General features: G+C 41.7%; 2 protein-coding genes and 1 long non-coding RNA gene across 13 annotated transcripts in view; 2 read left to right on the top strand and 1 right to left on the bottom strand.

Annotated features, from left to right (window-relative positions):
• LOC308458362 overlaps nt 1-6,023 on the top strand; it is a 55,535-nt gene extending 49,512 nt beyond the window's left edge. Inside the window, exons 4-5 of one of the 2 annotated variants that reach the window (XR_013977279.1) lie at nt 200-376; nt 5,133-6,023. This is a non-coding gene — a long non-coding RNA (uncharacterized lncRNA). The remainder of the gene's footprint in view (nt 1-199; nt 377-5,132) is intronic. The other variant, XR_013977280.1, reaches the window with a different exon arrangement.
• On the bottom strand, nt 971-20,465 carry LOC308458274 (THAP domain-containing protein 6-like). 8 transcript variants are annotated; one of them, XM_080973223.1, is made up of 6 exons: nt 20,331-20,465; nt 8,074-8,277; nt 6,565-6,772; nt 6,030-6,149; nt 4,901-5,017; nt 971-1,291 (listed from the first exon to the last, which is right to left on the bottom strand). In XM_080973223.1, the coding sequence occupies exons 2-6, from the start codon at nt 8,151-8,153 to the stop codon at nt 1,169-1,171; spliced, it is 648 nt and encodes a 215-aa protein (XP_080829349.1). In that variant the 5' UTR covers nt 8,154-8,277; nt 20,331-20,465; the 3' UTR covers nt 971-1,168. The 8 variants fall into 8 exon arrangements, with proteins under 8 accessions (XP_080829349.1, XP_080829353.1, XP_080829351.1 ...); XM_080973227.1 differs by having other exon boundaries at nt 20,206-20,331; XM_080973225.1 differs by lacking the exon at nt 20,331-20,465 and adding an exon at nt 20,167-20,300.
• SMIM15 (small integral membrane protein 15) lies at nt 20,301-25,416 on the top strand. 3 transcript variants are annotated; one of them, XM_080973322.1, is made up of 3 exons: nt 20,301-20,432; nt 22,973-23,051; nt 24,670-25,416. In XM_080973322.1, exon 3 carries the CDS (start codon nt 24,698-24,700, stop codon nt 24,923-24,925), a length of 228 nt encoding a protein of 75 aa, XP_080829448.1. In that variant the 5' UTR covers nt 20,301-20,432; nt 22,973-23,051; nt 24,670-24,697; the 3' UTR covers nt 24,926-25,416. The 3 variants fall into 3 exon arrangements, with proteins under 3 accessions (XP_080829448.1, XP_080829449.1, XP_080829450.1); XM_080973323.1 differs by lacking the exon at nt 20,301-20,432 and adding an exon at nt 20,715-20,863; XM_080973324.1 differs by lacking the exon at nt 20,301-20,432 and adding an exon at nt 22,450-22,792.
• Nucleotides 25,417-26,444: the final 1,028 nt, after the last annotated feature.

Below are 26,444 nucleotides of genomic sequence, written 5' to 3'. Positions count from 1 at the left end.
TTATCTTTTTTAATGTGGGAGATGTAAGAGTTTGATCTTTCAATGGAATTTTATAAAAGGTAGAAAAGAAACCCTCACTGAGTCTGGGTCTGGAATGATACTGTTGGATAATAAGTTACAACAATTACTGGTGCTGGAGAGGCTCAACAAAATGTTCTGCAACTGTTTGCTGGCGCTTACAGGCGGTTTCCTTTTGCAGTTTTGATGAACATTCATGTAGCTCATTTCACAGCCTCAAATGTTGTTGAAAGCAACTACTGAACATCTAACGTGCTCTGCCAGTGCAAACCCTACACTAGGCTGTGAATTCTGCATCCAAGAAAATCTGTAGAAAACAAATTGTAGATATGTCTGACAGAAGGTGACCCCGCCCCCGGTAAGCATTAAATGAGAAAAGGCTGATCGTGTTATATTCCAAATTAGAACTTGAAGCAATGCCTAGCAAACATTTGGATGTTTCATTGCCAATATGCTGAATTACAAGTTATTGTTCCTTTGTGTGAGCACCACATCTGTACAAAGTGTCATACTTCTGAAATTCTTATCTGGCAAATGTATATGCACTATCCAAACAGCTGTGCATATACAACTCATTCTGAAATGCATCCCTATCATTTCTCCACAATTTACTCAAGTCTTACTGAAGCCCTCCATGCCATGAATTTTAATATATATTAGAGCACATGATTTTGCAAGTAGACACTGTGGAGGGTCATGTTAAGCAGAACAGGGGAAAATGTAGATCAAAATCATAGACCTCTTCCCAGAATTACTGGGAATAGTACTGAATAGAAGTACTGTACATTATCTTTATAGTATTCTTAATGTATATGTTGCTTAGGGTGGATGTTGTTATCTACCCTCTCATAAAAAAGCTTCAATTTAAACACTAAACAACTTTAGACCCATTTATTATAATAGTCTTAAGTTATGTTGTAGCCACACTGTTTAACAAAAACAAACAAAAACCTACAGTTGCCAAATCTGTTTATATGAAAACTTGAATATATTTATGTAAATAAATACAGTGGGATACATAATATTCCATTAATGAGTACAGGTGAGAGATGAGACCTGGCATTCATCTAAGGCCGCACTGTTGGATACCTCATTGGATGCATGTCCTTAGAATGTTTGTCCATTTAAAACACCCACATCTGAATAAGAGTCATTGTTCTTTGGGAGGTCTGTTCCTTAATCTTCTTCTCAGCTCATCATTCTCCTCCAAAAGTTCATCTAGCTTCCTTTTCAGTGTTTTTGGACTATCTGTAATATGGTAATGATGCTCTGTCTACAAAAAACAAACAAAAAACAACTCAGTGTAATGTGGAATAACACAAGCACCCTGCAGGATCAGACCAAAGGCCCAGCTATTCCAACCCTTCTATTCACACAGTGGCCAAAGAGATGTCTATGGGGAAGCCCATAAGTAGGGCCTAAGTCCCACAGTATTCTCCCCACTTAACGATCTGCTGCAACTGGTATAGAGAGGCATGCACTCTCTGAAAATATATAACCACACTAAATCTAATGCCTTCGATCCAGAGATGTCTTGCACAAGAGGAAAAGCATTTTTGCCCTTGTTCAGCAGCCCTGCTAAACTCCACCAATTTCCCTGTCTTGCAGTAGCCCGCCCGCCCCATCTCACACAGATACTTAAAAGTGATCTAATCCAGGAGTAGATTTTGTGATTGACGGAGGGATCTGTGGTGGGGAGGAGGCAGTGGTGGCAGCGAGAAGACTAAAAAAGAACCCTTGTGCAAGAAGAGATCTACTTGATCTTTTCTACATCCAACTTAAAATCATAGAATCATAGAGTTGGAAGAGACCACAAGGGCCATTGAGTTCAACCCCCTGCCAAGCAGGAAACACCATCAGAGCACTCCTGACATATGGTTGTCAAGCCTCTGCTTAAAGACCTCCAAAGAAGGAGACTCCACCACACTCCTTGGCAGCATATTCCACTGTCGAACAGCTCTTACTGTCAGGAAGTTCTTCCTAATGTTTAGGTGGAATCTTCTTTCTTGTAGTTTGGATCCATTGCTCCGTGTCCGCTTCTCTGGAGCAGCAGAAAACAACCTTTCTCCCTCCTCTATGTGACATCCTTTTATATATTTGAACATGGCTATCATATCACCCCTTAACCTCCTCTTCTCCAGGCTAAACGTGCCCAGCTCCCTTAGCCGTTCCTCATAAGGCATCGTTTCCAGGCCTTTGACCATTTTGGTTGCCCTCCTCTGGACACGTTCCAGTTTGTCAGTGTCCTTCTTGAACTGTGGTGCCCAGAACTGGACACAGTACTCCAGGTGAGGTCTGACCAGAGCAGAATACAGTGGCACTATTACTTCCCTTGATCTAGATGCTATACTCCTATTGATGCAGCCCAGAATTGCATTGGCTTTTTTAGCTGCCGTGTCACACTGTTGGCTCATGTCAAGTTTGTGGTCAACCAAGACTCCTAGATCCTTTTCACATGTACTGCTCTCAAGCCAGGTGTCACCCATCTTGTATTTGTGCCTCTCATTTTTTTTGCCCAAGTGCAATACTTTACATTTCTCCCTGTTAAAATTCATCTTGTTTGTTTTGGCCCAGTTCTCTAATCTGTCAAGGTCGTTTTGAAGTGTGATCCTGTCCTCTGGGGTGTTAGCCACCCCTCCCAGTTTGGTGTCATCTGCAAATTTGATCAGGATGCCCTTGAGACCATCATCCAAGTCGTTGATAAAGATGTTGAATAAGACCGGGCCCAAGACAGAACCCTGTGGCACCCCACTAGTCACTCTTCTCCAGGATGAAGAGGAACCATTGATGAGCACCCTTTGGGTTCGGTCAGTCAGCCAGTTACAAATCCACTGAGTGGTAGCATAGTCAAGACCGCATTTTACCAGCTTCTTTACAAGAATATCATGGGGCACCTTGTCAAATGCCTTGCTGAAATCAAGGTAGGCTACATCCACTGCGTTCCCTTCATCTACCAGGCTTGTAATTCTGTCAAAAAACGAGATCAGGTTAGTCTGACATGACTTATTTTTCAGAAATCCATGCTGACTATTGGTGATCACAGCATTCCTTTCTAGGTGCTCACAGACTGTTTGCTTAATGATCTGCTCCAGAATCTTCCCTGGTATTGATGTCAGACTGACTGGGCGGTAATTATTTGGGTCCTCTCTTTTCCCCTTTTTGAAAATAGGGACAACATTTGCCCTCCTCCAGTCTGCCGGGACTTCGCCTGTTCTCCAGGAATTCTAAAAGATGACTGCCAGTGGTTCTGAGATCACATCTGCCAGTTCTTTTAATACTCTTGGATGCAGTTCATCTGGCCCTGGAGACTTGAATACATCTAAACTAGCCAAGTATTCTTGTACTATCTCCTTAGTTATTCTGGGCTGTGTTTCCTCTGCTGAATCATTTGCTCCAAATTCTTCAGGTCGGGCATTGTTTTCTTTATCGGAGAAGACTGAGGCAACGAAGGCATTGAGGAGTTCAGCCCTTTCTGTGTCCCCTGTTTGCATTTCACCATCTTCTCCTCTGAGTGACCCCACTGTTTCTTTGTTCTTCCTTTTGCTACAAACATACCCATAAAAGCCTTTTTTGTTGCTTTTAACCTCTCTAGCAAGCCTGAGTTCATTCTGTGCTTTAGCTTTTCTGACTTTGTGTCTACATGTGCTGGCTATTTGTTTGAATTCCTCTTTGGTGGTTTTCCCCCTTTTCCATTTTTTGTACACATCCTTTTTTAATCTTAACTCAGTTAAAAGTTCTTTTAACTGTTTCTGTGCATCATAATTCATTGAGATGCTTGCTTGTAGAAATCATGGAAGTATCATGGAAAGTGTTTTTAACCTTGTTGAACACCTCACCTGCATACCAAATTTTCCAGTCACAAATGAATTCAAGAACCATCTTTCTTGTATGTCACACACTATTAGATAGCAGTGGTGACTTTTCTGTAGTGAACCTGAATTTATAGAATTTCCTCCCCAGGCAATCTGACTGTCTATTTCACTTGTCTTCTTCCAGAGACAGATAAACCTCCTTTTTTTGCTCCAATATGCTTTGGGGTGATAAAGATCACAATCCTATGCATTTTTATCCAGAGGTTACTTAGTTTCTATGTGAAATTAACTCTTCCTGCCTGCCCCGCATTATTATTGCCTCCTGTTCTCTCTCCCTCTTTTTGACCTATCCACTTTTGATATCAAGAACAACATGTATTGTTGTGAATGTAGACTACTTAGACAATTGCTTGTCATATTCATCAAGATAATTTTAGAGCTGTTCTGCTGAAGTTATGAAAAGCAGGCATCTGTTCCCTGGGAACAGGAGTAAGAATGTAATGAATAGCTTCTATTCAAAACATTGGCTATATGCTAGCAGCTGAAGAGTATTAAATTTTTTTTTAATGGTTAAGGGAAAGACAACGGATTTGTCTCTCTTTCGGCAAGCACACAGTAAATTCAGCTAGTGTTGTGAGATTACTTTATTATTATATTTATATCCTGCCTTTTTCCTAGTCAAGGACTGAAGACAGATTACACAGATAAAATAGAAAATGCTAAAAACCTAGGGAAAAAAATAATTAAACTGTAATTGAACACTAATGTAATTACAATAATATAAAAAGACCCATTAAAAACACCACCAACAGTAAAAACATCACAGCACCAACCCTTTCTTCAAAAGCAGTCAATAAATGTAATTTTGAAGTTTAACATACATGTTCAATTTAAAGTCGTATTATTGTGCTGAATGCCCTGATATCTCATGCTTCCTTAAAGATTTAATCTGAATCATAATTTCAGGATTGGGCCAAAACCTACCTTGAAGCAACTGTTTCTGCACTCAACATTTACAATCATTAGATTCTGAAGAGGACTGTTGACAAAGTTACTGCTTTTATACTTACTGTGAGGGTATACTTTGCACTATATACCTCAGTGGGGCTTATCTTTGAAGAAAAGCTATTCAAATCCACTTTATGCTCTTTGTGCTCAAGTGATTTTTGTGAATCACTAGCTGGTGTCTACAGAAAAAACCAAAAGTGGTTAAATCATTGATAGAAAAGTAACTTTTTTGTGCTTTGCTACGTTTTAAAGATAGATTTTCATTTCCTTGCTTTTCTTCTTCTTTTTCTCTAGAGCAAGAAGAAATCAGAAATCTTACATACTGATAAAGATGAAAATATCATGTTGTTGCTATAATATATCCACCTGTTCTGGAAAAAAAGAAATGTATAGCGCATTAATTTTCTTTTCAACACAAACAAATGCATAGAAGCTCCAGTATTATTACGCTTCTAGGCATGGGTCTGGCTCCAAAGAGTGCATCCTTATCCCTCAAATGCCACCAGAAAGATGGCTGTATCTGTTTTGTGGTTGGGTGTGACAAAGAGTACTTGGATGTCCTTTACATAACTGTTACAAATAATCTGTGGAATTTGGCTTACTACATTTTCAGTCCAATCCTATCTGAAATATTCCGCTGTACACAACCATTGGCTCACTATAATTTCCACGCATGCAGAGATTGGTTCCAGGAGCTGCCCAAGACATTTTGCTACCTGAGATGAAGGATGAGATGGTGCATTCACCATTCTGTGCACAAAATCTCACTAGACTTGTAGTTGAATTTTACTTCAGCGCTGGTGATGGAACAGAGTCCTCCAATGCACCCTATGGCAGAAAGCTAACCTATTAGGAACTGAAGGGCAAACACAGATACTCTAGCTACTTTCTGCCTCTCTGAATTTGCCACCTGAGGCAGCTCCCTCACTCTAAATCACTCTGCCTCATGGAAGGGCCAGCCCTGATTGGTGCAAATCAACATGCATTGAAATCAATGGGAATTTTGCAGCAATCTAACTTCACAGGGGCTATTTACCTTAGCAATTTTTCCTTCAGTATGCTGAATATACACTAATTACAACAATAAGCCAGCTAAAAGTAAATTACAATTTACACAGCAGTTTAACAATCCACTAAAGGTAGCTAACTAATCTCCACAAAACAGATAATTCATTTTGCCTTTCTGCTTACAGTTTGCATGATCTGCTGACTGCACATCTCATTTTTGCTGCCATTTGCCTTGACAAGAGTGAGGTCAAGTGCTCCAGCCCACTTGGAGTTCTTTCTTTGTCTTTTTGGAGCGTGTATTTTCTAGGAAACAAAGAACAGCTCCTAGGAAGTCATTGAAAATGTGGCAACAATTGCATTCAGAAGTTCTGCTGCTTGAATGGTGTACTTATTTAAACATTTTCTATCCCACCTTTAGAGAACAAGACCCCAGAAAGCAGCGGGCAGCAATTAAAAGCACACACACAGACAAAATAAAATCACAATAATGAAATATAATTAGATAAAAATGGGAGTGAATAGCAGCACAACCCATAGCAGCAGCAGCAGCAGAAAAAAGCCCCCTAATTTAAGACCAGACACTAAGCCAAACAGGAATGTCTTCACTAGTCACCTGAAGGCAACAAGAGATGAAGCTTGAATGAATGGTCCACCAAAACTGAGGACCAGAAACAAAGAAACAGTATAATAAAATTAGAATATCACACAAATCTCATACCTTAGAAGTGTCAGGAAAGGAAAATATAGAAGGACAACTTTCTTCCTTGAGAAACTTCTTTCCATTAATTTCTCTGAAGCACTCTTGGCTAAAATGCTGAGAACAAATCATGTCCCACTGAGATGGCATCCAAAGTTTGCCACTAACAGGGTCAGCTCGGTGTACTGACATGGCCCATTCTTGCTTTCTTGCATTATCCTTGGGAAACCTTGTTATAAGCAAATAAAACCCAAGTATTCTTATGGAAATGTTATAAACAACCACATTTGGAACAAACATATAGAAAGTGTTATGTACATGTGGTTGTCAGGCTAAATGCTCAACAGCCCAGCTTTTGGGGTAGTAAAGCTTCAATCCTATACACACTTACCTAGGAGTAAGGACCACTGAACTCAATGAGACTTACTTCCAAGTAGAACTGTACAGGACTGTCAGAGGGGTAAACAAATTGGCAGCTGAAGGCCTGAATCATGCAGAAGGAACATTTGCCCCCCATCTGCAAAGTAAGTCTACTCATTTTTCAAGTGCTGTGCACAAAATACCCCTGTGGCAACCCTGGCTATCATTCAAAGCACCTCAGGGTGCCATGGCACACTGGTTGAAAACCACTGGTGTAAAATGTTCTTCTAGGGGAATGCTTAGAACAATTGTGAGCAGATTTTAGACTTGCAGGATCTCCTCACCCCACCCCTGAACCCTGAGATCAATCAACTAGAACCACATGCAAAACAGTTCTAGTTTTCGGACACATTTTAAGAATGAAGAGCAGAGTATTTCTGAGCACATGCACAGCCCAGAATGAAAATTCACTCTTGGATTTCTCCCAGGTATTCTTTGTTTCAGCAGCTTCATTTTCCACAGGGAGGAAACCTTTAAGACCTTGCTACAGTTAGACAGTTGGGAGCCAGGATCTACGGTGAATCAACTATAGATCTACTAACAGATCTTGTTCTGCCTTCTGCCAATCTACAGCCTGCCTGACATGCCTTGCCTATATTCAGTGGAAAGCTGGAACATAATATCTTTCAAATACATACCCACATTTACTGTATGTAGAAAATAATTATATTTTAATGAAAAGTCCTCCTGGATTTTGCTGGAAAGAGTCACAAATGGGATAGTGAATTTGGGTGACAGATCCTTTTTGTGAACTAATGAGAACTGTTCTTCCCAAACATCCCTGCACAATGTTCCACTATGGAATACTGCTCCATGCTGGTATTAACACATGTCGTCCAAAATAAGACATTCAAAATTTATTACCACATTTCTGCTCTTACATAAATCACATTCTTGTGCAATTTCAAGCACAGGTGTGCCAGCTAAATTAAATATCTCCACAACATGCAACAGGATCTGGAGTAGCCTGCAATGTTATTTTTGGAGACTGTGAACAATATGCCTCCTCCAAATATTCATTCCTGTGGGCAAATGCCTAATAGTCTGCAATAATAATGATAATTAATAAAAGATCAGGGTTTACACTATGCTCAGGCTGTTCACGCTTACCTGTGAAAAGTTATTCCCTGTTTCCTGTTCAACTTTGTGTCTGAATTGGTGCAGTTATATGCTGCACAATATTTCACCATGGTAATTCTACTTCAAGCTGTTGTAGAAAAGAAGAATTCTAAGCAGCAGAGCACATGGAAAGAATACACTAGGATGAAAAGCTTCCGATGGAGAAGGTGCTGCAGTTCATTTCCATGTAGAAGGCTGAAAGAAGGGAATGAGAAAAATCTTTTTGTCAAAGAGTTAAGATTAAGTTACATTCTTCTTTTTAACGTAGAAACGTATCATACTGCTTGCACAACAGATTTCCTCTTGTGCAAATGGGACTCTCCCCCCACCCATTGCATCTTCTCAAAAATTTGTCTCCAGAGCAAATTGGGGAAACAAGGTAGCTGGAAGAGGCAGGAAAGAGAGGGGAAGTTCTGGTGCAATGTTGGATCTTGATCCAAAAGACAGCATTACTCTTTTTGACAGTTATTTTGAATCAGAATTTTCTGAATTTTAAACAGAGATGACTACTTTATTTAACACCTACAGCACAGTCCTAAACATGATTACCCAAAAGTACATGTGTACATGTGCAAAGGCTGAAGGCCCATTCTTGTACGTATTCAAGGGCAGAATCATAGAGCAACAGAATTGAAGAGCATTTGTTGTGGGTTTACACACTCTTGCAATACTTGCATAGCTTGCAAGTATTAAGTACTGTATCATTATTATCAACACGATTGTCACACACATCCTCTTTCTGGGATTTGTGCATATGGGGGGTGTGGGTGTGTATACCACAGTGTCTATATAGATTATAAGGGTTCCAAACCATGGTGCAAGCTCCCCACCACCACCACAATGATTCAGAGTCAAAGGAAAGGTCAAAGGAGAATAAGCAGCCTTAACCCCCCACTCCCTTTTATCTCTCTTCCAGAACAGAAAGTGGAAGGGCAAGAGAAGGAGAATCCTTCTCTTTGCCCTCCTCTCCCCAACCTTTCCCTCTCCCAGGGAGTCCCCACTTATTTGTTTCTATTATGCGCTTTTCAATTATTTTTGTGTCACTCACTCAAACAATAACATGAGCACCCTCCCCACAATTATGCAGAAAGAGGTATTACTCCCCTGGCTACATTTTTGAAGAGCTAATTCTCTAATTCAAGGACCATTTTCTCAGCACTGGAAAATGCCATTCTTTGGGCAAGTCAGAATGTGTTCTACATTAAATGCATTTAGCTAACAGCCATTCAGAGTCAATAGTAACAGGCTTTAATTTAAATGCAGCAGAAAACGCCAGATCACATTTTTGTACTGTTTTTGAACTGCTGAAATAGCAAAACCCATCAGCCAAGAGAAATCAACTATATCCATTTTGCAAAATCAACCATTGAAAACTCTAATCCTTTCTTCAATGTACATGTACTGAAGGTAACAGAAATGAGAGCAGTGGCACATTCTATATGTTTTATCTAAGCTTCAAGGGAAAATGCAAAATAAGCTTTGTTCGGCGTCAGTGGGCCACACCTTTTGTTCTCAACACCTAGCATGAAAGTATCCATATGGTTTTGAATGCAACCAAGGGGGTGATATTAACCACCTCAATAGGGAAAAAAACAAGTGTTGTGACTTCTGTGTACAGTACCCACCCCTGACCAGTGATCTGTTTAAAGAATTTGCAAGATCCATGACTGACATGGTCTCTTTCTTAAAAAGCTCAAGTCCGTTGCAGCAGTCCACTTGAGAGCTTTGCTTCAAACCTTAAGATTCACAAGGATGGCAATAACAGTTGCCTTCACCTCTGTGGAATGACTAGCTATTCTTGCCAAAAACTGTCATATTCACCACAATGGGCAAGGGGCACATCTCTCTCCAGCACGCCCTTGCTCTAGCCTTTTCTCCACTGTGTTCTGCATCAGCAGAAGTTCCACAACTTCTTGAAGCTTCCTTAAAGCTTGAAATGTCTATTTTGAAGCTAGAGACAATTATTCATATACTTGTCACATGTATGTCTCCTCCTTCCTCCATGGAAGCAAGCATGGGGTTAAAATACTTTATACTGGCTAAGCCAGAGTTTCCTGTTACAATCTAGTTTGTCATCAGGAAAAACTGGCTAAATCCCTATGCCAGAGCACAACAAGTGATGGGAAAAGAGGAATGCATGGGTATATGGACAAACATCCAAACGCAGCCACTATGTGTATTTATGTGGACTTTCCTTCTTGACATAGTTCTGCTGTAAATACATTGCTTTTAAAAGTGTTTGAAGAAGGTCGACTAAAGACAACAGACCGGCATCCCAAGCACACTGCCAATCAGGACGAAAAGTACACAGAACAGCTTCTAACGGTACTTCAGCACAGTATAAATAGATCCAGTCTCCATGCTTATTATTGCAAACAGGCACAAAGACACAGCCAGAATTTCTAAATGTGTTTGGAAGAATGAAACTAGACTTCCCTGCTGCAAGAAAGAGCTGGAAGTGGTGGAATAGCCAAGGTAAGAAGGTGTCCTGCTCACTCTGAACCAAAACATCTGGCGCTACATCTGGGTTGCTAGGTAGCATACTTCTCGCAAGGTACTGTTCTCCCCCACAGTCACCTAAAGTAGCAGCATTTGGAACAGCAGCAGTAACATCTAAAGCCCCGGGAATTGGTATGTTGCATCATTGTCTCTGCAGAGCCTTCATCAGTTACCACAACCTTAAGACGACAAAATTCATTGCTATATTATGTAACTTTGTGAAAAATTAGTGCTTGAATTTTGCTTCTTTCCCCATTCCCCATCATTTTCCCCGTATTGTATCACATCTGTTAGATAAGGCTGTGTTTTAACATCTTTGTACAGTGCCTTGGAAACTTTAAGTGCTTAATAAATAATGTCCAATGCCAATACGAATAAAGGATGGTTCAATGTCATTTTGCTTTTTAAGTAAAGCTTGAATTTGTGGTCTACGTTTCAATACTTTAACAATGTGGCTTTGGAATTCTTTTGTAGTTATTTGCATGGCCAAGATCATCTATTAATCTTAGTAAGGTTTTAATTCTGTATTTAAAAGAAAAAAGGTCCATCCATTTTGAAATCCTTGGTTGGCAAGTCTTCTGGCACACAACAAACTATAAGGGCCCCTCAAACTCAGTAAAACTGGAATATGGTTGCCCAGGGTAGGGAATGCCCTCCCCCTCCTGCACCCCAATGGAACTAGGCAGACTCGGTAAAAGCCACAGATAATACCTGGGAGAGTCAAAAGAGATCATAAGAAGATATGGCTGGGAGAGGGGAAGGGAGTAAGAGAGGGATAACTTGGGCAGAAGCCTGCAGAAAACTGCCATTGGCTTGAAAGAATTCTGGCAGTAATACCATGAAAAAGGAGATCAAGATCTGGAACCATTCCTTCCTTCTCTCTGAGGCCGGATCTTGGGAAAGGGATGGGGTCTTGTCTCTTGACACTTGGGAGACGCAGTGGGAGGTCAGAGATCAACCCTGCTCTAAGCCTAGTGTCACCATCACCCCAAGCCTGGGGTCTCAGGAAAAGACAAGCCCTTTCCAGCCCTATAGCAGAAGATGACCTCAGACAGCTCCATCTCCTTGCTGTCACAACATGGTCCTAATGTTATCTAAGGAGGGAAAACACACCAGGCAGACTAGACTCACTGGGAGCTCTTCACGGTGCTGATATTGGAAGCTCTGAATCTCTCTGGAATGGCAAATTCCTGATGCTACTAACCCTATTGTATTGCTAACAACTGAAGCTCCAGATTCTCACCAAAGAGAATACCTAAGTGCAATGCTAAGCCAGAGACAAGAGTCCACATCTTTCATGAGTACCAACCTCAGGAAAGAGCAGAGGTAGCCAACATGGTTCCTTCCAGATGCCATTGGACTCACAGCTCCCATAATTCCTGTCCATTGGCTGTGGCTGATGGGAGCTGCTATCCAATAATACCTGGAGGACACCACATTGGCTACCCCTGATTCAATGACATAACTGGTCACTGTCTCCATGCTACACTTTGGAGGAGTTTTGAGCATTTCCAAAGCACATCATGAAGCTAGGGAGAGATTTTTATCCCTTTCTTTAGCTCTCTGGGCACGCCAGAAGACATAGGAAAAGGACAGAGCTGGTGGCATCTGCAAATATTAAGGTCAGCCCAAATGTGCAGACCCCAGAAAATAACCACGGGGCAGCAAGACCCCACACAGCAAAGGTGAAGTACCAGCAACACTCTTGCAAAGTGAGCAGGCACTGGATTTCAGGCTCCCTATATATTTATACTATAGGCAATAATGAAATAGAGTGCTAACGTCCATTCCCCTTCTACCAAAATATAGAGAGCTTCTAATACACAATTCTAGCTCTTCTCCCACACCCCCTCATATACCTACACCCAATAAAGCATCTTCTTCCTATTTACACAGTCATTTCTTCAATTTGGAAAATACCCGCTGATTAACTTAATTTTATGCATCGCCTTTAATATAATTTTGCTTGCAATATATATTGTGCAAATTAGGACAGCAATTCCAATCATCATTTCTGCTCATGTATGAGAGTTGAGACATTAAAAAAAGATCATTAGCCTGGAGGCACATTGCCTCATGCTGTGATCACTTCCAGAAGTGGGAGGGAGGTCAGTTCAGGGCCAGGTGTATTCCATGTCAGGTAGTCAATGCATAAAGACAGAGTTCAAAACACCACACAAGAATTCATCCAGCACTTAACTCAGCAGATAAGAAGAGATTACTGCTTCCAGCAATATGCCTGGAGGCTAATGATTTTTTGGTCTCCTTCTTCTCTTTCATTTGACTGCAAATGTAACATGAGGAGGAATTAAAGACCAGCAGCACAATTAATCTGCATTTACTGTATCTCACTGTTTTTCATTAAAGGCAATGTATGAAATGAATTTCAGTCATCCCTTCTGGCAAAGCAAAATGCTTAGACCTCAAGAAGCCTGAATAGGCCAGTTTGCATTAATCTAGCAGTACCAAAGGGCCTTAAAGCCTCTTGGCAATTATTCTCTGCTGAAGTCCTCCATTAAGCCCTGGGGCAGTATATAGGTTAGTTCAGTCTTTAGTACATAACTTAAGGGAGCAGAATGGCTATATCTAGGGAAACTAATATACTACTGAACTCAGCTCAGGACCCAAGTGAGTGCCAGGCAAAAGCATTCTTCTTTTCCCAGGCTTTTGGCTAATTAAACAAACTATTGCCTTTTAAAATTTTGGCTGATTAACATCCGATACCCTTTTAAATGTATCGGAAGAGGAATTCTTCATTTGTTTTTGTTCTTATTTTTGTTTTGCTTTTTACTATGTTACGTATTTTTGTGTTTTAATATTGTAAACCACCCTGTGATCCTTGGATCTATTTATTAAACAGAAATGCAAGCAAGCAAATAAATAAATAAATAAATAAATAAATAAATAAGTCCTGAAATAAGAGACTCGCTTTTTAAATGGAATCATCAGTAACATGGGCCAATCACCACCCTGCTAAATAATTATTATCACAACGTGCAACTCCCATCAGTATCAGCCAAATGGACAATGGTCAGGGATGATGGGAGTTTTAGTCCCAACAGCATCAGGCGGGTGGGTCACAAGTTCCCCAACACTGCAGCAGAGCCTGTATACAAAGAGGTTAGTGATTTCGCACTGTAGCCCAGCTTCTGAAAGGCCCTCCATTTCAAATCCTCCTTTGGTTGACAGTGCCTGAGATGGGGCACAGGTCTGGGACCTCACAGCCTGACAGGTGTACAGACAATAGCACACTGTCCAATAGCAGTCATTTAAAAGCTATTTCCTTTTGTTGCTACTGCCCAGAGGGGACATACTGTGTAGTGAAACTTCAGTCATGCCTTCTGCCTGTACTTTGCAGAGTGCTGGGCCCACACAGACTAATCCACAAATGAGTTGCACCAAGTTGTTCTCAATTATTCAACACAACTCTAGGGAGACCTATGCAAACTTATTTGGCAGTAAGTCCCATTGAGCACAGTGAGACTTGATGGGTAATGCAGATGATGATGACAATGGTAATAATTTTATTACTTATACCCCACCCATCTGGCTGGATTGCCTCAGCCACTCTGGGCGGCTTCCAACACATACAAAAACCATAATAAAACATAAAACATTCACTTAGTCTCTGAATGAAATGAAATAATAATGTTGTTGTTGATGATGATGATGATGTCACGGTCCCCTTAAGAGCTTGGACTTTGACAAGGAAGGATAAGACATAATAGTAGTAGCGGCAACAAAGGCAATGGAAGAGCAAGACTCAGGCATAGGCCTTTAACACTGGGTCTGAGCCAAAGCCTGTCACATCAACGGAGACCCAAACCCTGAGGTCCTCAAAGAATTGACTAGACCTGGGCTCTTATGTCTTCAGTCACCAGATCATGAGCACAGGAACTGAACCAGGAGAGAACTAATGGGAATGAGATGGGTGTGCTAGGCCCCAGGCCAGGAGACTGGCCCTTTAAACTCTGTATGCTCCAAGAAAGAGCAGGCTTGAGACTGATAAAAAGACCCATTGAGGTTTAAGAACTTGTGGGAGGCTTGGAGCTCTCCGTGGTGCTGGAATTTTGGCCTTTACTTGCATTGCTCTCAGGTGAACTGGTGTGCCTTCTGGGCTTCTGGTCAAGGTCAGGCCAGAACAATGACAGCGTTTCTCCTTAAAGTAAAGTGCTGTCACTGAGGTGCTTTAAGGAACAGCCTCAATCCCTTCATGACTACAGAGGCTCCAAATGGTATGAAGCGATGCTATATTGTGCATTCTATGGCTGCACAACACATTGGGGCATTGTTGTTGTTTTTAAAATAAGATCTAACTCCCAATGTCACAAAAGAGGTTTGGCTGGCTCTACTACAACTGTAAGAAATACTACCTATTGCTGTGCAAATGCTGCAGATCTGTCACACATGGCTGACAAAGTGCTGATAAAGCACTCTCACTTTACAAGCTGGGGGTGGGGTGGGGGAAGCACAAGAAAAATTTAATTTTCATGGCCCTTCAGAAAACACTCACCAACGTGCCATTGCAGGGGGAGCTGCATTACTCATCCAGAAACAAGGGGGATATTATTCGGCAGGTGGAATAGACAAGATTCAAGAAATTATGCAAGATAAACAGTTCATGAAGAAGCATAAAGAAATAATTCACTCCTGGGGATGATTCTTTATGGATGCAATAGGCTAAAATTCATACCTGATATAACTTCACTAAATTCAACGGTGCCACCCCTGAGATTAATCTGTAGCAGAAAGATGCACATGACACAAAAGATTTTAGGGACAATAGTTAGATTGAAATTCAGCCTGAAAGATTCACTAACGAATTATGGACCAATGGAATACATGCATAAATTGTAAAATTATATTATTTGTATTTAATGACAGCAAGATTTGCCCAGCTTCAACACTTCCAATATTTCCCATCTGCGCTGTGGCCTCAGAACAAGTCTTTGTTTCCTGTGATATTACTTTGAGTTTATTATTTTACACCTAAAATTTTGACACACACCCCCCAATATCCTGAGCTCTTTTTCCTATAGCAGCATTGAGTATAGCACAGAAAGGCAGCATTTTATACAGGATTAATACAAAATCTGAACTACTATGGAAGGCTGTAATTAATTTATAGGATTGTGATGAATTACATATTGAGTCTGTTGCCTCAGTATTGGCTTCCACTGTGTGCTTTATGGCATTGAAATGCACTGATTATTATTTGATATTGTATAATTTTTTTAAACTGTTGTTTTATTATTGTTCCACTTTTTCATTTTGTGAGCCACCTTGGGGGGGGGGGGAGGGAATATTTTTTAAACTGTCATAAAAAATGTGTCCAATAAAATAAACAACAAACCTTGTTTTCCATTAGAACCAAATGAAAGTTTATTTTCAAAGTACTGTAAAACAAATTACTACATGTATTCGGATAAGTTTTCAAATTTGGGTGATCTGGGTTTTCTTTACTTTTCTCCAATTATTGCCATGTTTTATAATAAGGGTGGGGAACAGGATCCAGCCAGTAAGGTGGATTTTCAGCTACCCTGCCCTCTGGGAACCACTCTGATAAGTGGGTGGGGCCACCCATCCGTCAATCTTCTGATGTCACCATGACAAGGCATAAGTATTCCACCAATGTTTTTTAAAATGAGAAGTTTTGTTTCTGAGTGGACCTGATATATCACCAATCCCATATCTGCCAGACAACCAGAACATTCTATTATAGTTCAAGAATATATCATACTGGCTGAATATTGTAAATACTGAAATGCAAATTTCCTAAGTCCTTTTTCCTTTATGGGAAATCTACAGTTCTAAACATACAACAGCAACAACTTGAGGTTCTGTTGAAATCATAGAATCGTAGAGTTGGAAGGGGCCTTGAGGGTCATCTATTCCAACCCCCTGCAATGCAGGAATCTCAACTAAATCATACATGATGATCATCCAACCTCTGTGTAAAAACCTCCAAGGAATGTCTCCAAAGTCCATTTCTGGCTAATAGCCATGCTGGCCACATGACCCAGAAGCTGTACATCGGCTCCCTCGGCCAATAAAGCAAGATGAGCGCCACAACCCCAGAGTCAGTCACGACTGGACCTTATGGTCAGGGGTCCCTTTACCTTTATATATATATATATATATATATATATATATACACACACACACACACACACACACACACACAGTGGTACCTCGGGTTACATATGCTTCAGGTTACAGACTCCGCTAACCCAGAAATAGTACCTCGGGTAAAGAACTTTGCTTCAGGATGAGAACAGAAATCTGTTCCGGCGGCAGCAGGAGGCCCCATTAGCTAAAGTGGTGCTTCAGGTTAAGAACAGTTTCAGGTTAAGAATGGACCTCCGGAAGGAATTAAGTACTTAACCCGAGGTACCACTGAATATAAAAAATTTAAGATTGGATTGTACTTTTTGCCCTGACCATCATCAGTTCACCTTAATGAATACATCTTTGTCAGTCGGCGAAAACCTGGGGTGGTATTCAACTAATTTTTACCATTTGAAATGAATGAACTTTAATTAGTCATGTTGATTAATTTTGGTGGGTAAAGCTGAGTAAATCACCACCCTTATATTTTATCATTATCATTTATTTATTAAATTTGATAGTCGCTTTTCCCTGCCCAAGCTTATGGGAATACAGCAACTACCAGAGTACTTACAAGTCACACTAACACTCTCTTAGTAGTCCTCTCCTGCAGTTAGCTTAACAGATACAACCCAAACAATTTCCTTATGAAATGCTCACAACAAGATGTCAAGTAACACACCCTGTATTCTGCCACAACACATTTACACACTGGACATCCGTATGCAATCCAATTCTGTGCATATTTGATCCAGACATGAGAGAAGTGTTCCTAGCCAATAAATCAGTTTGCCCAGGAAAAGGAAACCAGCCTAGTTTGGATGGTTTCTCACTCCCACTGCAGACTCAAGGATTATACTTTCAGGGTGCTCCTGGTTCCAGTATTGCTTTGAGATTCTAGGTGTTGCTGGGTCACAACTCCCATCATCCCTGTCTGCTGGGCATGCTGGTTGGAACTGATGGGAGTTGGGAATCCAACATCTGGAAAGCCACAAGTTCCCCAAGCTAAGAAAAATTCAATTACCGGTAAGTGTTTGTAAGGCTAGGACCCTAAGTGAAATCCCATTGACTGAAGAGGGATTACTTTAGAGTAAATAGCAAATACACATGGGGTCATGCTTTCACAATTAAATCAAAAAGTTTAGGCTAAAAATCCTTAAAATATTTTCAGGTATCCTTCCTCCTTTATAGAAGAATTTAAATTCTATCATGATCCTTAATGCTATCGAGCCACTCTGTGCTCAGCTGAGTTTGCCTTGCTTTGTCTTATCTTTCAACTTAAATGGTCTTATTTACTTTCACCACTTGCTTCTATAGCAGGTGTTCTACATCATTTACTACAATGTCCAAGATAATGAATTTATTTATGAATAAAAGGAATTTCAGTTTGCACAGCACAAAGTAGCACTCGGGGAAATCTTTTTCCAAAGATATCTGCCATGGCTATTTAACATTCTGCTGCTGTTTTTAGGCTACATTTTAAATGCACAGTCATAAGAACAGTAGAAGGTATACCTAACTGCCCAGCTTATACCATGGTAAAACAGCATGAAGGCTGATTCAAAATATAGATATAAACTAGTGAAATCAGTTGGGAACTTTTTGATACTCATACATCTGCTCAAGCTACACCTTTGCAAGTGTTGGTGTGGTGCTTCTGATAAGATTTAGAATAATTAACATCTAGCTTATTAACAAAGAATGTTGAAATCTCCTTGAGGTACTACAGGAACCCTTTCCGGACATATTTGTGTATATATGTATGTATGTATACAAATATCTATGGTATTATAACAAACAGTAGACTTTAAATCATTTGATTTGTTGTAACGTTTCTGCATTACACCTTGTGGCCAGGTTTAGGGACAAAAGGACTTTGTGATTCCCTGCTTTTTGAAAGAAATCAAGAGTAGCTTATCCTGCGAACCCTATCCTGATTTATTTATCTGTAACTGATTTATTTATTTACTTGTCTTGTGCTGTGTGTAAATTCAGATTGTAAACCTGCTGAAAGGGTCCCCAGGGATATACATTTCTATACGAATTTTGCATGTATGTGTGTATAACATACGGGAGCGTCTTTTTTAAAAAAGAAAATCGCTTGGCAATTTATAAAATGCTGCTGTTGTGTTGATTTATTGGGTCCAGTCTCTGCCTCCGCAACCGGCGGGGATGCGGAGGGACTTTAAACGGTGCGCAAACCCAACCGCAGGCACAATTCACCAGAAAGGAGTTCAACGGGGCAAACAAACCCCAGCCCTCTCTGGATGCCGAGCATCCTTCTCCTCCAAAAGCGCGAGAGAGAGACGTGCCCCGCCCGCCTCGCGGGAGTCCCCTTCAGGGCGCGGGAAAGAAAGGGCGCCGCTGGCGAGCGCTTCGCTACTGCGCGGAGCGAACCTACCGCCTTTGCCCGGAAGTTCCTCGCTCCAGATTCCGCTCTGGCTGCCTTCGTTCCCCCTCACACACGCAGCAACCCCCACAAAGCAATGGCGGCTCAGGCGCGCCTCTAGCCACGTGACCGTTCTTGCGGATTCAACACAGAGCTATATACTGTATGTGTCTCTAACGGTAGCCAGCTGCTCTAACAGTCGGACACTCACACTTCCCGATTCCTTTCCCCCCACAAACTACAGGGGGTGTGGAAGAGAAAGCTGCCCGTAAGTAAACCATGGAGAAAGACAGACGCAGCAGAGCGTGTTTTGAGGATTGCTGGGTAACACTGCGCTCCAGTCCTGCTGGCGCGCTTCCCATAGAAGCAGCTGACAGGCAACTCTGAGGACACAATGCTGGAGTAAGAAGGGCCACTGGCCTGATCCAGCAGGGAGGCAATTAGGTTTCTCCATCTCCACCTTGTCAAACGATTGATTATTAATTGATTGCTTTTATGGTTCACCTTCTCCAAGGAGCTGAAAGTGGCGCACGTGGCTCCCCACTCATTTAATCCCCACAAACAGGTGGGTTACGCTAAGAGGCTATGAGTGGCCCAAGATCACCTAGTGAATTTCGAGGCCAAGTGGGGATTTGAACCCTGGTCTCCCATGTCCTGGTCCGATACCACACTGGCTCCAAAGCAGGAGGGTCGTGTTCTTTGTAACCCAGATCTTATTTGCGTCAAAAACTTTGTAATTCTATTGGATTTTTTTAGTTATAAACACAAGACTATGGAGGGCAAGGCTTCCACGCGCAATTAAGTATTGGATCGTGGCTGGGAGCGGGTTTAGGCCTTTGCTCCAACCTGAGAGGTGTATTGTATGGAAGACTGAAAACCCAAGCCTGCCTCAGCCCTCACTCTTCTAGCCACCTCCAACACGGAGATAATGGACCGTTGGCCGCAACAGAGCCAGCCTTAAATAAGCCATGTGCACATTTTGCACCTGAAACAAAGCTTGCGAGTGAGAAGCCCCGTACCTAATGCTTTTTGTTTCTTGGTGGACACGCTACGGTCTCATAATCTAAGCAACAAATAAACACCCCCACCTCGCTTCTCCACAGTTTTCTATGGGCAGCTCTCACTACCGCTCTCGGGAGGCGGAGGAAGGCGAATCGGGTCTACGGGAACCCGGAAGTTCCGTCTCCAGACCGCGGGGCGATTTACAGCTTGCATATGACAATAAATCTTGCGGCGAGGATCTGCTACTGACCTTTCTAGCCGACTGCACCCTCTATGATCGCTCAAGACAACAGAGTCGAAACGGAGTGGGTGTGTGGACTTCCTTTACCCTCTTCCTGCTTCCGGTTGGAGGGTGAGTGAATATTTTAGCCGGGGACGGGTGGGGGAGGGGAGGGTTGCGTTGGGCGATTCCAATGGGAGGAGGCATTGTGGTTGGCGGGGGGGGGGGCTTTGAAGCGTGAGGGGAAAGGCGGCTCCCGCGTCCCCTGGCGCTTGACGAGGCTCCGCTGAGGGAGAGGGAGGCCGGGCCCCGCCGGGCGGAGGATACCCGCTTCCTCTCCTAATCCTCAAGCCAGGCCGCTTCCTACTGCGGTTTGCCGCTGCCTCGAGCCCGCCGGGGGAGGAGTCTGTCCTTTCCCCCGAAGGAATCGGCGGGAGCCCTTCCCGGTCTCGCTTCCGGCCCTCGCGCTCCTCGGCCAACCTCTCCCGCTTCGCGCTCCGCCCCTCCCCCCACGCTGCGTTCTTCTGGCTAACGGCCGCCTCGCGCAGGCAGAAGCCCAACAGGTGTGGTTTTTCTCAAGGCCGGGGGCGCGCCTGCGTCTTCCCAGTCACGCGGCTGCTGCCGAAGCGTTTCAGAAGTTGATAGTGGGGCATATGTTTTTTTTTAAGAGCAGCAGCCGTTTAAGATTCGTACATGACATTCGGATAAACTGCTGTTTTGTGCTCCTTTTCCGTGTCTTATTCTAACGCCTGCATTAAGTCTTAACTGCATTGTCCCTGTCCGGGGAGGTTTCCGTTGGTCCTGCTAAAAGCATTCCCCTACAATTAACTTTGGGTTTTGTCTCTACGAAACCAACATGAGGACCTGTCTATGCGTTCAGGAAAAGCGCTGGCAGTCCTAATTTTAGAAATGTTCCAGTGGCAAGTCTCAACTGCAAAGCAGTGCTGTAGTTGTTAAATTACATAGGGTACCCTGTCCCCTCCACATCTGCAAATATGTCGTTAGCTACTAGTCTTGGTTTTGAACTCTAGATTGTCGCCTTGGATTAGAAATCCTCTTTTGTGGCCCCTGTCCCCATAGGCTTGTGGGGGAAAATCCATTCTTCAGCCACCTTGAGTGTAAATATGAAAAGATGCTGAGGGGGTTGGGTGTACGTGTAAAAGTGTTTGCCTCGTGCTTTTCTAGTAACAGTCTTATGTTAAACCAGCTTTAGACTGCAATCTCTTCTCCTTACTTGAGAGTATGCCTTGTTTAGTATTAAGTCAATGTTGTACATAGGGCTAAAAGGTAAAGGTAAAGGGACCCCTGACCATTAGGTCCAGTTGTAACCGACTCTGGGGTTGCGGCGCTCATCTCGCTTTACTGACCAAGGGAGTCGGCGTACAGCATGTGGCCAGCATGACTAAGCCACTTCTGGCGAACCAGAGCAGCCCACGGAAACGCTGTTTACCTTCCCGCTGGAGCAGGACCTATTTATCTACTTGCACTTTGACGTGCTTTCGAACTGCTAGGTTGGCAGGAGCAGGCACTGAGCAACGGGAGCTCACCCCGTCATGGGGATTCGAACCGCCGACCTTCTGATCGGCAAGTCCTAGGCTCTGTGGTTTAACCCATAGTGCCACCCGCATCGTACATAGGGCTTACTGAATAAATATGCATAGGACCGTGCTGCTAGTCCTCAAGGATTCAGTTGCAGTTCTGAGCATGCATTGTTGTTTACATCAGTTGCTCCTACCTTTCGAACACAAATAGTTGGCTAGCAAGTCCTTCTCCAAAGCTGTTATCTATTCTTGTTTAGAACAGAATATGGCAATCATGTGCTTCAAATAAGTGTATGCTAGGAGCAAAGGAGGGGTATTTCAGGTGTACTTTCATCTGTCACTGTGGAGATTATTGCTGACAAGTGGAGGCTGTGTCCACGATGAAGAGTTGGACTCAAGTAACAGAATTTCAATTCTCCATACAGATATGACCCTGGGGCAGTCTTATGGAATTGCTGTCTGAGGCATGAACTCACCCTAGATGTACATGAAATTGGAGATAGAATTGAAAGCTTAAAAGAATTGTGTGTGACAACCCTATGAACTGTAAGAGTTCTAGCAGCCATTTAGACCAATCCAGTTTAGTACAGGCTCTCCTTTTCCCAAAAGACCTGTAATGGTTGCCTTTTCCGGGGGGGGGGGGAACACTATGGAAAGAAGCTAGCATCCATTTATCTTTTCATAGTAGAGTGCAAATGTTTTGCCTAAAACGGCTGTCATTAAAACATTGTTTCTTGCACTAGCCTCAGTGGATCTGATTCTCTCGCTTTATTCTAACATCTTGATTGCGACAGATGGTAAATTCCAAAATGTGAGAATTGCGCATAAATCTGCCACATTTATGTATGAAACGCCAGCTCCCATCAGGAGTGATGGGAGTGGTAGCTCAGCAACATCTGGAGGGTCACAGGTTCCCCGTACCTGGCTTAAAGCCTGACTCGTGTTTCCAAAGTGAGTATCTGTATTCTCTGCGCCCCTCCAGTAATAATAGGGTCAGAAGGAAGGTCTTATGTCAGCCCTCCAGCTTGAATGTTGTGCAGCCCTTACAACCAAACACGCAAGTATTGTTTAAGTTTGGATTGTTTTTGCCCTGCAATTTTAATAATCTGAAGTTACTTTACCTTTTTAAAGGTGATTTCCTTTTGTTCTCTATGACAACGGTATCCCGTTCTGTTGCGTATAGTTAAACTGGAGCTTCTTTGCCTCTTGGGTAAGTCTTATTTACTGGTACATTATATTAATGTAATTGTAAAAAATAGGGGTTGGTTTGGAGGATACCTGGGATCCCAGTGAAAGGACCTGAGATGATAGTGTGGTCATGGCAGCAGAAGAGAGAGATGAAGTTAGCAAAGCTGTTTTACATATGCTTAAAAGAGAGAGATGACAGGGCAGAATTCAAGACACTGGATGTGCTTAAAAGGTACTCTGCAGCTCATCTTGCAGAAGAGTGCTGAGAGGAAAAAAATAAATGAATCTAAGATGATCTGCTTCTGTAACTTCCTGCAGAAGCATGAGAACTTTTGTAACACTGCAGGAATTCTGGCAGTGGAACACTGCTTGTAGCTATCTTCCTTTACTTGTTTCTTGAATCCAACCCATAATGCATTCTCATCTGGACAAGGCATTGACCAAAGGCCATGATCCAGCTGTAGTCATGTGAAACAACTGGTGGGTGCTGAGTGCAGATGTGTTCCTATTTGTGTCAGTGGCCTGTGATAAGCACACAATACAGACGTGGATGTACCACTGGCATGAGGAGAAGGTTCATCCATCAATAGAATTAAGTGTCCGGATCTGAAAAGCATAGTTAACTACTGTGTTTTCATTTCATTATAACATCTGTTTTATCTTTTGTGGTTTAAAATACAGTATTGGCATTAACTATGAACAAGAAGTGTGTAAAATTATTAAATTTTATGAGGAAAAAGTAAAGTATTCATGTGACCCATGGAAGAAGAATTTCAGGCAGTCTGGTCCTGTGAATCATCGTTATAATTCATGGTTATGGCAGTTTTAAGTACATTGCCAAATTCTGTTCTCTGTGGAAATATTTCCTTACCTGAGTGGATTGCTTATTACAAGGAGTGACCAGCACAGAATTGTGCCAGTTCTTCTGTAATATGAGTGGATGTTTGCATGTTATATTAATTATTTTATTTATAACCTGCCTTTCTCTCAGTGCAGGACCTAAGGCAGTTCAGAGCATAAATTAAATATGTACATAAATTGCATTAATTGCATAAATACAATTAAAAATGCTCAGTAAATATATATATTTGGGGGAACCAAGTAACCCTTAAAGAAGTCATCCCAGTTTAGGATGTTGTGTTTAAAGGCCAGACATAATCCCATCTACCCTTTGCCCCATAGCATGGTACAAATGTACTTACAGTATATGTTACTAATTGGTAGCAGATACCATAGCAGGACTGTTAACTACTCTTCCTGGAGTCCTGGAGTCATTTCAAGGCTGACCTTGAACTAAGGAATGAATATCTCTAGGATCTCCATAATGGATATCACCCAGTTTAAATAAATGTTAGTCAATCACCCTGTTTAAATAAATGTTAGTCAATCAAACAAATGGTTAAATCTCCATGAGGAAAAACCAATCATTTTAAAGAAAGAAACCCTACTATGTTTTGAGATTATGCATGCATCGTAGCAAGCATGATCTTAGAGGAGAGAGAACCTTTTTAAAAAAGAGCTTTTGCCATCCACAGTTTTGGCAATTAAATTTGCATTATACTGTATATACCTAAATTAATCGGCTGACCCGTTAATTCAATTGTTTAATGTATCTAATTGTGTCACCGCTTCTTTTTTAGGATTTCCCCCAATTAGGTGGCAGGAAAGATGTTTGATTATATCAAATCTTGGGCTGAATATATTGTGGAATGGGCTGCAAAGGATCCTTATGGATTTCTTACAACAGTGATCCTAGCTCTGACACCTCTATTCTTAGCAAGTGCAGTACTGTCATGGAAACTAGCGAAAATGATTGAAGCCAAAGAGCGAGAGCAAAAGAAGAAACAAAAGCGCCAAGAAAATATTGCTAAAGCTAAACGAACAAAGAAGGACTAAGATGTCAATCCTACTGGACAGAACTTTTCTCAAAAAGGCACTGTTCTTAAATTTGCATCTTTGCATTGTAATCTTCAACAGAGATGGATGTGCATAAAATTGAATATTCTTGAAATGACTTGGTTTTTTACTTTGTGTTAATCTGTGGTAATTCATTAGGACTTACTTCCTAATTTAGGGTATATTTGTACACTACAGTACAAATGTCTAAAGTGTCTTTTTAAAATTATTGTTTCATTGATTGAAAACCTAATTACTTATGATTTTATAGCATGGTAAAGCAATGTACTGTTTATTTTCTACACTCTTTTCTACTACAGACTTAACAGGATAGCTTCTTTCTACTGTGACTTATTTCTATATACCAGACTCTCCTGATTTCATTGTAAAAGTCAGTATTTTCATCTTGCAGTGATCAATTCATTTGTTGGAACTTGTACTACCTTGACTATGGAATCTTACCTGATAATTAACATTCTTACAGAAGTGTATGTCTGCCCTTTTTCTTTAGTGTAAATGGCAGTGGTGTTTACTGGGTACCTACTTTTTTTGAGGGGGGGGGACGTGAAATATGACCAATAATTGGGAATAATGACTGACCATGGAAATGTGATGTGGAAGTGGGATGTGAACACATAGGATTATTAGGTGCAGCTTCATTCTTTTTACACAAAGAATAATTATGTATTGGGGAATGTGGTAGACACATACAATGCTGCTATATTTAAGCAAATGTACATTGGAGAGCACTCTGAGTCCTAATCAACATTTAGACAGAATCTGGTGTACCTCCTAACTAAACTTAGTTCTTGGTTCTTATTTAAAGCATCAATCCTATTGGCCAGTGAAGGTGCCCCACAGTATCTGTTCCTCCTAGGCAATATAATACCACAGCTATTGAAAAACTAGTTTCTGTAATAACTTACACCCAGTACTTCCTCAGTGCCACGACACCTTTTGTATTATATCACAACTGTCAAAAGAAAAGTGAAGAGTGCTGGCCTATTGCACAGCGATAAGATCCTGGATTGGCATCAGTTCATAGTATTTTGCCCTGAGTTTGTTATACTGCATTGGTAACAAGTGACCATTGTCCCTTATCTTGAGCAATGGTTTGCTGGTATACATAGGAAACTGCTTTATACGGAGTCAAACCATTGGCCTATCTAGCTCAGTACAGTGCTGTGTTACGGTTTTGGAAAGGGGACGTTCCCAGCCCTACCTGGAACCTTCTGCATGAAAGGCAGGTGCCCTACCACTGAGCTATAGCCCTTTCCCATTGTAAGGACTGATAAGATTAGGAAACCTAAAGCTTCATCTAGTAAATGCATTAGAAACACAGCCTCACAGAATTGCGTATGGTCCCCCCCCCCCAAATGGTTTAGGCTATGCCCATGTTGTAAATATTACATATTGCTCTTGGCACAGTTAAATAATGCAACAACATTAACCTACTTTAAATAAATGATACTTTAAAATTGGCTTTGTTAATCTGTGAACCTATTGAAGTTTCTTAACA

The sequence above is a fragment of the Podarcis pityusensis genome, assembly GCF_964106645.2.
Source record: "Podarcis pityusensis genome assembly, chromosome: 11".
Lineage (NCBI taxonomy): Eukaryota > Metazoa > Chordata > Lepidosauria > Squamata > Lacertidae > Podarcis > Podarcis pityusensis.
This window is presented reverse-complemented; position numbering and strand designations above follow the sequence as displayed.

What these genes read in the sequence shown, in the direction of transcription:
- LOC308458274 (XM_080973223.1), bottom strand. Translation starts at nt 8,153, where the DNA reads ATGGTGAAATATTGTGCAGCATATAACTGCACCAATTCAGACACAAAG. An exon ending in CAGGGAATAACTTTTCACAG is followed by an intron (nt 6,773 to 8,073) that starts GTAAGCGTGAAC and finishes GCTTATAACAAG; the next exon opens with GTTTCCCAAGGATAATGCAA. An exon ending in CCTTTCCTGACACTTCTAAG is followed by an intron (nt 6,150 to 6,564) that starts GTATGAGATTTG and finishes TTTGTTTCCTAG; the next exon opens with AAAATACACGCTCCAAAAAG.
- SMIM15 (XM_080973322.1), top strand. Translation starts at nt 24,698, where the DNA reads ATGTTTGATTATATCAAATCTTGGGCTGAATATATTGTGGAATGGGCT.